At 41.3% G+C, this 15,025-nt stretch overlaps 1 protein-coding gene across 2 annotated transcripts in view; it reads right to left on the reverse strand.

The window, feature by feature from the left end:
* The window catches only part of VCL (vinculin), a 106,083-nt gene that overhangs the window by 16,925 nt on the left and 74,133 nt on the right, over positions 1–15,025 (reverse strand). For both annotated transcript variants that reach the window (XM_008696060.2, XM_008696061.2), the window contains exons 9-14: positions 14,003–14,156; positions 12,682–12,857; positions 9,095–9,285; positions 7,295–7,494; positions 6,027–6,155; positions 1,214–1,363 (exon numbers count right to left, since the gene is read on the reverse strand). In XM_008696060.2, the coding sequence (XP_008694282.1) occupies positions 1,214–1,363; positions 6,027–6,155; positions 7,295–7,494; positions 9,095–9,285; positions 12,682–12,857; positions 14,003–14,156 (1,000 nt within the window). The remainder of the gene's footprint in view (positions 1–1,213; positions 1,364–6,026; positions 6,156–7,294; positions 7,495–9,094; positions 9,286–12,681; positions 12,858–14,002; positions 14,157–15,025) is intronic.

Raw genomic sequence — 15,025 nt, forward strand, 5'->3', positions numbered from 1 at the left:
AAAAGTACTGCCTACAGTTAATGAAGTACTTTCACATCCATTATCTACTGACTCCTCACAACAACCCTATGAACAGGATGGGTAATTTCTCCCAACTTTATAGGCACAAAAACCAAGACTCCGAAAATGTAAGTGACTTGCTCAAGAGCTCCCAGAGAACCAGTTACAGCAGTTAGGGAAGCAACTAACATTTACTGAGTATTTGGTTAAGTTACAGGCTATACAAATACCCTCTTAACCCTCCAAAATATCCATTAGGAAGGAATTTACAGATGAGGAAACTCAAGATCACAGAGGATTCAAGTCCAGATCTGTCTCCAAAATCCTTACTCTTGCTGTAGTTGGTATCTTTAGTTTTCTGTTTCTCTTTTTTAGAAATCTGTTTTATACAGAAATACCTATGTTCTATGTTGCATGTTTTATGGAAATTTTTAAAGAAAGTTACACATGTTCATATTTTGTGGAAGCATTTTTTTAAAAGTTGGATATGTATGATTTTTCAAGTGAATCTAATTTGTTAACATGCCACGTGGGCAAAAGATAAACAATAAAGAGGTGGGGGGGGGGGTTCCATCCTTTCCTGCAAGTTCCCACCAAAGCCAGTATCACAGATGTGCACAGTCTAGCAGGTTCCTGATGTACCACAGGTCCGTAATACGTATCGGCTGAATGAATCAATTTAAAAAATGAATTTTCTATAATTTGATTAGAAAAAATGTACAAACATGACACTAAATGATGTTGAACTGGTTTTAAGTACACCTATCACATATTAGAACTTTAATTCCCGTCCCATTTGCTTTCTTTTGTTCCCACTCTTCCAGTATACTGTTCACAGCATACTGGCTATAACTTGGTTATAGAATGAAGTAGAAAAAAGAAAACAACTACGAATACAACCTCAAAGAGACGTGGGGAAATCTATAAGCTGTACAATCAAAACAGACTAACCTCTCAGAATTATCCAAATCTTTCCCTAATTATGGGTACGTGTGTGTAGGGGTTGCTTTACCAGTTTTTTTTCTACTCTCAAAAGTAATCTACAATCATTGTAGAAAACCAAAACATTATAAAAGTGAGGTTGACACTGTGTGTTTCTTTCATGACAATGTACAGAAACTGTTCAAAAATGCAGAGAAACTGTTCTGTAATTGACCTTTACTGAACACTATATGGTGAGGGCTGAAACAATGAAGCGTGAACAAAATTCAACCTGGGGTGTGAGTTCTCGGGCCGTCTTCACTGAGGCCTGAATGCCTTCCACCGTGGATTTATTAGCAGTTCCAACAGCAGCTGCCTTCTCCGCCGTGGCACCAAGCCTTCCCGAATGGTGCTCAAAGTTAGCTGCCCTCTCGTCAAATACCTTGAGGAAAAAACAAACACATTAGCAAAACTTATTTCAATAAAATGAGTCAGGAAGCCTAAGGAAAACATCTAAGTAGAGGCAGCAACTGCTCAAGCAAAGACTTCAGAGATGACGTCAAATCCTAGTTAATACGACAACAATGTGGCGATTGCCAGGTCTTGGCCTTGTTCCGTCTCCTCAGAGGTCGGCCATAGCATCACGTGCGTGCACGCGCACACCCACAAACCGTTGAATTTCAGTTCCAGGATGCTTACCAAGTGCAGACAGGACACGCAGCACTGTGTAGTCTGCAACAAGGAGTTTACAGAATGTGAAGACTTCAAAAATCCCTATTTCCGAAAGTCTTATCCTGTGGTTTGAAGAAGACAGACAAACCCACTCCGGGCTCCAGTGTAGGTGGCTGGATGCATGAAAATCTCAAGAATATCGACAGTCCTAAGCTGAACTCCAGCCTCCTCAAGCAGCATCCCTCACATATCCATTACCATTAATGTTGTAAAAACTCTCCCCTGACCTCCATGGGAAAAACGATAGCTGGTGCTCACTCTCAGGCCTGACGCTAGGGCAAGGAAGGCTGATTTTTAATACCCTTAATACAAAACCATCTACTGAATTGTTCATTCACCTCTCAAATTTAAAAAAAAAAAAGTTAGCTTTTCCTTTGACGCGGTTATTATGCAAGGGCGGAGTACAATGAAGGGGACTATTTAACTCAGATAAAATGAAAAAAGCCCTTCTGTCACTTGTTTGGATAACAATACTTGAAAACGCAAGGCATCCCAAACCATGCTGGGTCAGGTTTATACTCTACACAGAGCATGTCAGAAAGTACCTGGAGGATCCATCCTCTCTTTGCCGCCTCCTAAGGGTCTGCCTGCCCTACTCGGGGACCAGCTCGAGCTCCTGGCAGACCATGTCTAAAGCTCTAAAGGTCTCCTGGCCCAAGAGCAGGCTCCAGTCGCATTGCCAGGGTGCTGTGTTGACCCACTCAAGTCTCTTCCCCACATTGGCCTCCTGTTTCAGCTCAGTCACCTGGGTTCTTGCTATTTAATGCTCAGAATCTCCGTCTAAATCTCTGATCGCCGAGTCCCCTTCTCCTAGCCTCAGTCCTTGTTTCTTATCTTGGCTGGCCTCCCACACCCTGGATCTACAGGGCCTTCGCTTACCCTACTTAATCACCCCAATTCCGGCCCTGTCTGCTGCTCCCTTTGGTTTAACTGGCTGCTTAGCCTGCTTTTCTCATCACTCAAGTCAAAATTTACTGAGCACCTACTATGTGCTAGACCCTGGAGGAGGCGCTGAAGATACAAAAATGAATAAAGCACAATTTCTGCATCTCAGGAGTTCACATCCTTGAGATGTAAAAAAGGCCCATAAGCAGATACTTACAATAGAGTGTACTATGTAGGATCTAAAGCTAAGCACTGTTATCATGGGAACATAAGGAAAGGCGCTTAAACCTATCCCAGAAGTAAAGGACAAAAGGATAAAGGATAAATAGGAACTAGCCAAAAAAGAAGAAGGGAAAGATGATTAGACAGAGACAAAAAGAACAAAGACATGGAAGGGCGAGGACAGAGTCTGCAGGAAACTATACGTAATTAAGTACTGCTGGGCATGAACTGAGAGGCCGGGGTTTGTGGGAAACAGTTATAGAGAAAGTATTAGGAGCAGATTCTAGCACTCTGGCTTTATCCTATGAGAAAGGGAAGGCCCGCTGAAGGGCTTAGCAGTAAAATAGGGTCAGATCTGTATTCTTATTTTATTGGTGGCCTAGTGACAGATTCAAAGACGACCCATCACAGCTGTGTAGTCATTAGACAGCAGGGGACAAGGATCAGAACTAGAGCTGGAGCAACGTGAATGGAAGATGTAAAGGATTCAAGAAACGTTTGTAAGATCAAATTAGCTTGCCTTAGTTATTTATTGGTGTGGAAAGACTCAATGGCAACTCACAAATTTCCGAGAGAGAGACTAGGAGGACAACATATGCTAACGTACCAATGAACCAGCAGAGACTTTGCTCTACTAGTCTCAAACTCAGAGCAGTCTGGAATGAAAAGAATAGCAAATCACCCTAGTCTAAGGGGACCATAAACTGAACTGTGCCGTGACCTAGGCTACAGAAAGAAAATAGGGGTCACCAGTAAATAAGAATTACACAAACTTCCACCCACCAATTCTACCTGGTCTTAGGTGCCTGACCCAACAACCCCTTCTTCTTTCCTGCCAATACTTGCTTTCCTAGATTCCGCTGCAGCTGGAGCAGCTTATGAAACATAAGCAAAAGTCTCCTGGAGGATTTCTGGGAAAGCCTTCACTTTCATTTATTCAGCACCAACAATGTGTCAGGCGTTGTTTTAAGAACTGGGAATATTCTTTCCTGCTTTGTCAAAGATTAGCTGACCACAGAGCTGACAGTCCATTTCTGGGTTCTCTATTCTGTTCCATTGATCTGTGTGTCTGTTTCTGAGCCAAGATGTCCATCGACAGATGAATGGATAAAGATGTGGTATAGATAGATAGATAGATAGATAGATAGACAGACAGACAGACACACACAATTCAATATTACTCAGCCATCAGAAAGGATGAAATCTTACCATTTACATAGACATGAATGGAACTGGAGGGTATTACGCTGAGCGAAATAAGTCAATCAGAGAAAGACAATTATCATATGGTATCACTCATATGAGGAATATAAGAAATAGCACAGAGGATTATAGGGGAAGGGAGGGAAAAATGGAATAGGAAGAAATCAGAGAGGGAGACAAACCATGAGAGACTCTTTTTTTTTTTTTAAAGATTTTATTTATTTATTTGACAGAGAGAGCCAGCCAGCGAGAGAGGGAACACAAGCAGGGGGAGTGGGAGAGGAAGAAGCAGGCTCCTAGCGGAGGAGCTTGATGTGGGGCTCGATCCCCGAAAGCCGGGATCACGCCCTGAGCCGAAGGCAGACGCTTAACGACTGCGCCACCCAGGCGCCCCACCATGAGAGACTCTTAACTATGGGAAACAAACTGAGGGTTGCTGGAGGGGAGGTAGGTGGGGGGACGGGGTAACTGGGTGATGAGCATTAAGGAGGGCACGTGATGTGAGGAGCACTGGGTGTTATATGCAACTGTGATGAATTACTGAACTAATCTGAATTAATCATCAGAACTAATGATGTTCTATATGTTGGTTAATTGAATTTAAATTAAAAAAATAATAAAAATTTTTAAAAAGAACTAGGAATAAAGGGGCACCTGGGTGGCTCAGTTGGTTAAGCATCTGCTTTCAACTCAGGTCATGATCCCAGGTTCCTGGTATCAAGCCCCAAGCTGGACTCCCTGCTCAGCGAGGACCCTGCTTCTCCCTTTCCTTCTGCTCTCCGCCTCCCCCGCTCATGCTCACGCTCGTGCTCTCTCTCTCACTCACTCTCAAATAAATAAAATCTTTAAAAAGAACTGGGAATTAGTATGACAAAACAAAGTCCTTGCCTGCGTGGCCTTTCATGCTAATGTGAGGAAGAGAGACAAACAAGAAGTGAGGTAAACATGTCAAATGTTGAAAAATGCTGAGGAGAAAAGTAGGATATGGAGATTAGGAAATCCCTGGGGCTGGGGGTGGAGTTGTATCTTGGGCAGTGACCCAAAAGTGACATTTCAGTAGGAGCTGAAGAAAGGGAATGAACAACACAAACAATTCTCTATGGGAGGAACAGAGAGAACAAGCACAACGGCCGCAAGGTTAGAACACAGTGAATATACACAGGGCAGACAGGGAATACAACACAAGCCATCAGTGTAGACCAAGGAGCGTGACGGGTGAGGATGGCAGGACCTGAAGTCAGAGAAGTAGGAGGGAACCAGATGCAGTGGAGTGCTGAAGCCACAGTCACAACTCCCGCCAGGCCCTCAGAGCCAAAAGTGCCCATCTCTTCCCAAGTCTGCGTTCAGTGACCCCACATGCAGACAGCCACCATGGGAATATTTACATCATGGAAATAAACAAACATGACAAATCAGGGCTTTTTGGGGTTTTAGCTTTTTTTCCTGGAGTGCTGCCCTAAGCACATCACTGGTCTTATTGTCATTGTAAGGACCGTGGCTTCACTCGGGGACAGGAAGGAGCCATCAGAAGGGGCTAAGTAGAAGAATGACATCAGATCATTTGATGAGAATGACTTCTGTGTTGAGAATAAAATGTCCTAATAAAAGGGACAGTTGGGACTGGAGTGCCCTATCCCTGTTTCTTACTGCCCTGAACACGATGCGTGGGGTTATAACAGCTATCTCACACCATTATGAAAAGACCAAGAAAATCGCAGACATGCCAGCTCTCATGGTCTCAAGCTGCCGAACCTATCAAGGGCTACCCATCTCCACGTTTCTTGTTACACAATAAAAAGAAAACCCATTTGTCTTCGTCTCTGAGAGGCAGATCTTCTACAGCTTACGACTAAAGACACGTCCTACAGACATTCCTGACTGAGTCACTTGGTGACTAAGGAAGAGGGAGCAAGGCCTTCCCTCCTCTACCCTTCATCCACAATTTCCCAACCACTGCCCCCAATGTACACGGAAATCACATTTTACCTTTACAAATACACAAACAGACTGGGGGGGTACACATGTCTGGCCAACAGACGAAATGAAAGATCTCAGATACTCACTTCCTCCCTACTGGGAGCATCAGGAGGTGCAGTGGCCGCCACTGCCAACAGCTTGATGGGAGTTGTGGTATCACTGAAAACATCTGACACCTCCTGAGTCATCGCCTCCTGCATCCGGGCTTTCAGATCCTTAAAAACATTGTTTACAAATAAAAATTACCAAAAATGTCCAAAAAGCACATCGGCCAATGTCCTCACTTCAGTGACACATTCATCCATTCATTCACTCTTTCATTCAGTAAGTATTCACTGTCAACTCTGTACAAAGTACTGAGCCAGCCTGGACCAGGTGTAAGATATGAATCCTGCCCTCTAAGAGATTCGCCTCTAATAGGAAGGGTAAGACAGGAACCACATTTCCCTGGAGACTGCTCCACCCAACAAGAAATCTTACTTCCTTTCTTGGTGGCTTCTAAGAAATGACACTGAGATTCACGGGTTAGAACCCAAAGAAGACACTGAAATGAAACAGAGTTTCTCACCACTCCCAATGCTGGAGGAGCCTGATAATAACCACAGAAATGGTAAGGATTGTTTGGTGGATGCAGTGCCAAATTTCTAAGCATCTTCTCACATTAAGAGTAAAGAAATTAAGGATGGGAATTTTTTTTGATACATGTTTTTTCAGTTAAGTTTCTAGAAAAACTTTGATAACTAGTCCATGTATCCATTTCTTAACATGGGTCTAAAGAAGATTCTTAGAAGTTATGAAAAGGCTCCTTTTCATGGTTATCATACTTAGCCCAATAAGTTTTCTGGATTTATACAAAGAAGTCTCAGTCACTCCCACTGTTTCTCAAGGTGTGTGGCTCATGATACCTGAGATGATTTTAGGTGTTAGGCCAATATTCTTATTTTAATAATTACATGTTTTCTTTTAAAGAATATCAGGAAAAATATAACTAGCTCATCAGGCTCATGATTTCAGGATTATTATAAAGTGTTCTTTTAAATAGATCCACTTAAGTTTAAAAGGGGAGTCCATTTTAAGAAAAATATGGACCAAATAAAGAAGTACAGGTGACACATGGTGGAGCAGATATCACAAAAGAGTTTCCTCTGGACTGAAACTTGAAAAACTTCAGCTGTTGTCAAACACAGGTGAGCTTTTTTCCTAATAAGCTCTAGACTTCCTTATATTCTCCTCGATCCACTCTTCACTTGCCCTAGACTCAAAAAATTACGTATTTTTAAAATCTCTCTCCCTCCCTAGTTTGTCAATAGCAGTTAAGTAGAGAAATGTCATGATACGTGCTCCGAAGTTCTACCTTTAAGGAGTCTTGGAGCTGAGAGGCAAGCGCTCTCGCCTGAGGACTCTCGCCTTCCCCTCTGGCAGCAAGGTCAGCCAGCTGTGCCGTCAGCTGGTCCACGCGGTCACACTTTGCAAGAAGATCTTGGCGATACGGCCCCATCATGACATTGGCCAGACGATGCCCTTCGGCCACAAGCCCCCGGATGGCAGCCTGACCTGGATCCAGAGGAAAACACTGTAAGTCCCATAGACCCAGAGAAGGCAACTGCAGTGCCATTGTGCTAAACTATTGCGTTGTTGGGTTTTTCAAAAAATAATAACATTTAGTGGGGTTTTTGTCCCTAACAATAGAAAAATTTAGGAAACTCAGAAAAGTATAAATAAGAATAGATAATCCACCCATAATCCTCAGAGATTGATACAGTTGAACATTTCCTTCCTGTCTTCTGAAAAATTATTCTACTGTAATTATTCACTTAATTTTAATTCCAGTATAGTTCACATACAGTGTTATATCAGTTTTAAGAGTACAATATAGTGACTTGACAATTCTACACGTTACTCAGTGCTCATCTCTGCTAAGTGTACTCTTAATCCCTTTCACCTATTTCACCCATCCCCCTACTCACCTCCCCTCTAATAACCATCAATTTGTTCTCTATAGTTAAGTCTGGTTTTTTTGGTTTGTCTCAATTTCTTTGTTCGTTTGTTTTGTTTCTTAAATTCTACATATGAGTGAAATCATATGGTATTTGTCTTTCTCTGAGTGACATATTTCACTTAGCATTATACCTTCTAAATCCATCCATGTTATTGCAAATCTTCCAGTCTTTTTTAATGCACTGCATATTCCTATACAAATACACTCTTTTACAAAACTGAGATCATACTTTACATTAAATTTTATTCCTCACTTTTTTTATTTAATGGGAGCATTTTTCCACATCACTGAATATTCTTAAAATATCATGATCTAAAAATCTATGTAGTATTTTATCATATTAACTACAATTATTGATCATTTACTTATTATTAAACTTTTATGTTGTTTATATACATTCTTGTATGTAACTTCTTAGAAAATGCCTAATTATTTCTTATAATAAACTCCTCGAAGTCAAATTGCTAAGTCAATGAGTATGAACTTTTTTAAAGCTCTTAACATGTAATACTAAATTGCTGTTCAGAACATTTATACCAATTTATTCCTCCCCCAGTAAATTATACATCTGTCTGATTTCCCAACACTGGGAATCACCAATTTAAAAATTTATCTTTTTATCCAACAATACAGTAAATAGATCTTTCAGCTTCAGCTGGCTTGCTATCATAAAATGACCTAAATTCTTTTAGATTCATCCCTAAAATCTCCCCAAAATCAAAAGCCTAGGTTATCAATTCTACCGGTGACTGTGTGACGCAGGAGCCCTTACAAATGAAAATAACCTTGGCAGCTAAGTGCCTCTTATTTTCAAAAATTACATTTAACTGGGTATTTTCTAAGGACTGTAATCAAAATACAATAGAATGGCAGTATACATAGACTGGAAATAATTAGTTCAAAGTTTCAATTCCAACCTGAGGACCTTTCTATTTGCCGACAGCAAAATCATTTATTTGCTAATTCTTTTTGATTAAATCACAAGAATCATGTTGGCTACATTTGGATAACGAGTCCCACTGTAGAATGACTTACTCACCAGTAGATGAAGAACCCCTTCTGCACCTAATTACAGATGAACGAGATCTCTATCAAGAACTTGCTTATTTTCACTGAGACCAGTTTAATGAAGATTAAATGCACTTATGGCCTTACCAACGCCCCGGTCATCAACTGTGGGATTATCAATCCACCGCTGTGCCTGCTCAATCTTGCCCTCCAGGTGGACAGCTGCCTTGGCGGGCCTGCTGTTGGCCACAGCTCTATTCGTTTTGGTCTGCAAGTTCTGCAGGGCTGTGGCCACCTGTTTGGCCAATGCTCGGGCCTCTGGGGAATCTCCTTTGCCCCTGAAGAAAAAAAAAGCCATCCTGTCACAGACACTATTTACATTGAGATGGTTTTAATTGCTATACAAATGCTAATGAGATGACAAATTGCTAATGATTATTATTAGCTTAGTTTGGAAGGAGATTGGTTTATTTGGCACTAAAATAAGAAATTAATAATTTAAATTCAGATTGTATTATTCCAGTTAAAACATTAAATATGGGGGCGCCTGGGTGGCTCAGTCGTTAAGCGTCTGCCTTTGGCTCAGGGCGTGATCCCGGCATTCTGGGATCGAGCCCCACATCAGGCTCCTCAGCTGGGAGCCTGCCTCTTCCTCTCCCACTCCCCCTGCTTGTGGTCCCTCTCTCGCTGGCTGTCTCTCTGTCAAATAAATAAAATCTTTAAAAAAAAAAACATTAAATATGAGTTTGAGTCAGTCTATCTCAATCAAGCTCAACCACTTGGTTAGCTGAGCTCAATCAAACATCACGTAGTCAGCCATCGTGGAAAATGCTAGTTCTCTCAAGAACTAGGTGGGCCCAGGTAGCCATGTATGTTGTATAACAGTAGTTGAAGTAGTTACAGAACTAGTTATTGTAGAACTAGTAGTAGTACAATCTTTTTATTTTTTTTGAGAGAGAGCGAGCGCACAAGCGAGGGGCGGGGGTGGGGGGAGGCTCCCTTCAGCAGGAAGCCTGGCACAGGGCTTGATCCCAGGACCCTGAGATCACGGCCTGAGCTGAAGGCAGACACTTAACCCATTGAGCCACCCAACGCCCAGGAGTACAGTTTTTTGAGTCCCAACTCTGACAGGTACCATTGCAAACACTCTTATATTATTTAATCCTCACAACAACCCTATGAGGTAGGTACGAGTATTATTCCCATTATTCAAAAAGCAAAACTGAGGTTCTTAAAGGTTGGACAATTTACCCAAGGTCCTGTCACTTCTTTTGGTGGACTAAGGATTCAAACCCAGGCATTCTGTCTGACCTCCGAGTCCTCACTCTTAGATACTTACATTGCTGTCAAGTAATTCCCCAGTCCTTGCCATAACTGATTGAACTGGTTATCTAACTCAAAGACAACATGGCCACAGTCAAGCAAGGCACCTACTTCCAGTGTGTATAAAAGTCACCTGGGATCTTAGTTTTAAATGCAGATTGTTAAATCCACCATCAAGAGATTCTGATTAAGTATGCTGGTGTGGGGTTCAGGGTACACATTTTTTTACTACCTTCCCAGGTGATTCTAGGGTAAGCTGTCCTTGGTCCATACTTCAAAAACACTGCATAGTCAACTAGTGGTGGATGTGGAACTAAAAGTCCTACTAAGCCTGGGACATGGTAGGTCAAAGCTAGATGAAGAACCCAAATAAACAAAGTCAATACACAGAGTGAAGCAGACGGCGTACCATACAGCTACTAAGAGGTGGAGGGAGGAACTTGCAGCTGCCACCAGCCCTGGCCATACTTCAAATGATTCAGTTCCATTAGATGCCTCTACATATTTCTAATAAACTTCCACTTTTTACTTGAGTTAGTTCCTTGCAACCAAAGAACTTCAACAAGAACATCAACACAGAAATAAAAAGAAAACCATACTAAGAGAGATTACTGCCCCCAAAATCCTACTCCAAAGACTTCAGATTCTAACCATTATGAACATATAGAGTCTGACACATTTTATATCTCACGTCCACTTAGAAAGAACTTCAAGCTAATCTTATCTGTCTCACCAATAAAAATGAAAATACTAGTCTACCCAACAGAATGACTAATTTAGATACTCTCTAAAGAACTGTTTTGTGACTTTAAATTTCTATACCTTCTCCATTATAAATCTGGACAAAAAAGGTATTTACCATGGTTCTGATCATGGCCGCTCCTACTGCCAGGAAGCTATGTATATGTCTATTACTATGTTATAGTAATACGTAATGATGGCATGTGACCACACAGGGAGGCTTGCCGTTAACACCACTACCATCAATTCTCTCTTCATTATTAAGAAACATTAATGAGTACCTGGTACATACATGGAATTGTGTTAGGGTCTTTAAAACAGTTTTCTCCTTTGAGTATTTTTAAACTAATAAGAATGTAAACAGATTATATACATGGGTTAATAGTAATGAACACAGACCTAACTGCATAGACATTATATTTTACAATTGTCAAATTATTTATTTTCTCCACCTAAACAATTCAAGATTTGGGGTATAAAACAGTGATCCCTAGGGGCGCCTGGGTGGCACAGCGGTTGGGCGTCTGCCTTCGGCTCAAGGCATGATCCCAGCGTTATGGGATCGAGCCCCACATCAGGCTCCTCCGCTATAAGCCTGCTTCTTCCTCTCCCACTCCCCCTGCTTGTGTTCCCTCTCTCGCTGGCTGTCTCTATCTCTATCGAATAAATAAATTAAAAAAAAAATCTTAAAACAGTGATCCCTAAATGATCGAGCTCAGTATATAATCAAACTTGAGCTGTTATTTAAGTGGCCTCCATCACAACCTCCTGCCTAAAGTGTATCTACTCTGTTCCCACCCATCTCCTGTTTCACGGTCCTAGGCAGGCAGGAATGTGCCTTCTTAACCAACATTGTCCTCTTGGTCAATACAAGACTTGAAAGAACTCCAAGGTACCAGTCACTGAAAAAAGGCTGGTACTCCCCCATGAAAGAACAGGAAATGAAATGTACAAGTTACATGAAAAGCCAAATCTCACAAAACACTTGACTATGGTTATCCATGGAGAAGTGGCTGGAGGATTGAGGTGGGGAAGAAGCAAGTTTTACTTCTGACATTGTACTCTTTTTTTAATGTTTTTTTAGCATGTACTGCAGTTTGTTTAAGAGAGAAAAATATCAATCAAAAGAACAAAGCAACACTTCTTTTCTATATAATCGAAGTGGATGCCACGAAAGTCTTTAAAAGCAGCAGCTGTGGTGAGGACATTGTATTTAAGGATCTTTTATAATTGTTACATAAGAAATAACATTGCTAGGGANNNAAGAAAGCGTCTTCTTATGCCTACCCCCTACCCCCTCCACAGAATCTTTTCTTAGATAGCCACAAAAATTTTTTTCCTCATATGTCTGGGAAACGGTTATGCCGCGAACATGAGATAGCAGGAAAAGTCCCAGCTTAGAACGTAAAAAGTTCTCAAGAGCTCAAAAAAGGAGTTCTTAGCATCCTAAATTTATTCATTTAAAACCATGTAATCAGCAATGAATCATTAAACCTCAGTTACGTCAATAATAAAATAGAAGTAGCATCTGACCGAGCCATGTCACACAGAATCAACGAGAATATAGGGGCAGAGCATCTTACAGGCATTTAACCTACAGCATTCAACCATTTATGTGCCTGAGGAAGAAAAGAGAGATTAAAGGGCAATATCAGAAATTAAATACATACTGTCTCCGCAGATCTGCTAATTTAGAAGTCAGAGCAGATATTTCCCCAAGAGAACGTAGAATGTCATCTCTCTCTTTAGGATCATCACATAATTCGGCTATTTTCCGAGCTTCAGCCAAAGCCCCTCGAATCTGTTCTTCTCCTTCGGGTCCACCATTTGGATCTGCAAGCCAATTCTACACACACAGGTACAGAAAAGAAGCACACTGAGATCTCCTCATAGACCACATTTCTTTAAACTTAACAAGGCCATCAGAAAGATTTCAAAAGTAATCACAAGAAACACCAGTGATTTTTTATAATGCTGATTCTTATTGCTTGTTTGTTTTTTTTTTTAAAGATTTTATTTATTTATTTGACAGAGATAGAGACAGCCAGCGAGAGAGGGAACACAAGCAGGAGGAGTGGAGAGGAAGAAGCAGGCTTATAGCGGAAGAGCCTGATGTGGGGCTCGATCCCATAACACCAGGATCACGCCCTGAGCCAAAGGCAGATGCCTAACCGCTGTGCCACCCAGGCGCCCCTGTTTGTTTGTTTTTTAAACAATTTGCTTATCTTTTTTTTTAAAGATTTTATTTATTTGACAGAGATAGAGAGAGACAGCCAGCGAGAGAGGGAACACAAGCAGGGGGAGTGGGAGAGGAAGAAGCAGGCTCCCAACAGAGAAGCCTGATGCGGGGCTCGATCCCAGAACGCCGGGATCACGCCCTGAGCCGAAGGCAGATGCTTAACGACTGAGCCACCCAGGCGCCCTTGATTCTTATTGTTTTATACAGGTTCTTATCTCAGGTAAAGTCAAATCCATCCTTCGTCTTCTCATAAGTTATTTTTTTTCATCCCCATTAGAACAAATATTTTCACAAGCTTTATCTTATCTTTGACTTAATCACACCTTATTAATTCAACCTCTCAAATATTTGTGTTTCTCTGTGACATGCTTGAAAATCATTTTACAGGAGAGTAGCATCAGAAAACTTCAACCCTTTAACATCGCTATGACCAAACCCAGTGGGGAGTTCCAAGATGAAGAACAGTTTTTATATACTGTGATCTATAACCAGAACTAGTAGTATTCTCTTGGTACTCAGAGTACTTCCTTTTAACTTAATTCAAAATAAAGATCCCTATTTCAAAATATAGATAAACATGAGTCTAAACCTGTGGTGGGAGGAGAGGTGTTAACACGGTAATTGCTGGGAATCGGTCATCACTTAGAAACGCCCGTTGTCCACCCACAGTCAGAGAGACAGACAGGGATGCAGGAGAGCTCTGGAGCACTTGTCTTCCACTTCCCGCCCCTCCCGAAAGTTATCGTCACTACCTGAGCAGCATCAATCTTCTTGGCAATGCTCTGCTTGGAGTTGGTCATAGCTTCCAGCTTGCGGGCTGCATTTTCCACTTTGGCTGTGAGTACATCCAGACCCTGCGACACCTGCTGGGCTTTCTGCATGGCCACCGGTGAGGCCCCTTGTCCTCTGCTCAAAACAGATGTTGTCACTGTACTCTCTCAGATACTTACTGACAAGATATCATGAGACACACAAATATGTCATTTTTATTAACCTGCTTGTCTTTTTCCTTTCCTCCCGTAAATCTGGGACAGCACGAGAAAACACAGAAATAAAGCAAAACACCTAAACCATCTACTTTCCCCCTTTGCTTTTAAAAATATGCATTAGCTTCCCGGAACGGCATAACCACTTTAAAGACCAGCCTACAAATTTTGATAATAATGATTCTCCTCTTGATGGTGATTACATAATCAAGTCTGAACTTCAGGGAGAAAATGTGCTTGTGATCTTCTTGCTATGGAGGGTTTGTTACCATAGTAATGTGTGCTTTAGAAAAAAAAAGTCCCATTAGATTGTCTTATTTATGGGCAAGTATACACTGAAAATGTTTCAGGAGGTAGCATGCACAGTGTTAGTGAAAGCACACCACACTGGGACCAAGCAGATCTGTGTTCAAATCCTCACTCCTGGGGCCTGTGAACCTTGTTTATGATGGACTTCAGCTTTCTAACTTATAAAATGAGAGGTGGGTAGGAAACAGTACTTTGCTTGCTTACCCAACAGAGTGGCTTCAAGCAAAAGGATAAACTGAAAACACTATGGCAATAAAGCAATACAAATATATAACTACTACTGTTATTGAATTGTCATTATTATTATTATAAACCTAATAAGAATCTTAAATGTCTACCTTCCACTCCTATGCAATCTATAAATATCAAAACCAGTTGGTACGGAGGGGAAAAAAGCACTGTTGATAAGAAACTGTTTGGTTTTTTTTTCCCCATCAAATTCCTGAAGACCTAATTTTACTGTTTGCCTCTCTCAGAAGT

The sequence above is a fragment of the Ursus maritimus genome, unplaced genomic scaffold (assembly GCF_017311325.1).
Source record: "Ursus maritimus isolate PB19 unplaced genomic scaffold, ASM1731132v1 scaffold_7, whole genome shotgun sequence".
Lineage (NCBI taxonomy): Eukaryota > Metazoa > Chordata > Mammalia > Carnivora > Ursidae > Ursus > Ursus maritimus.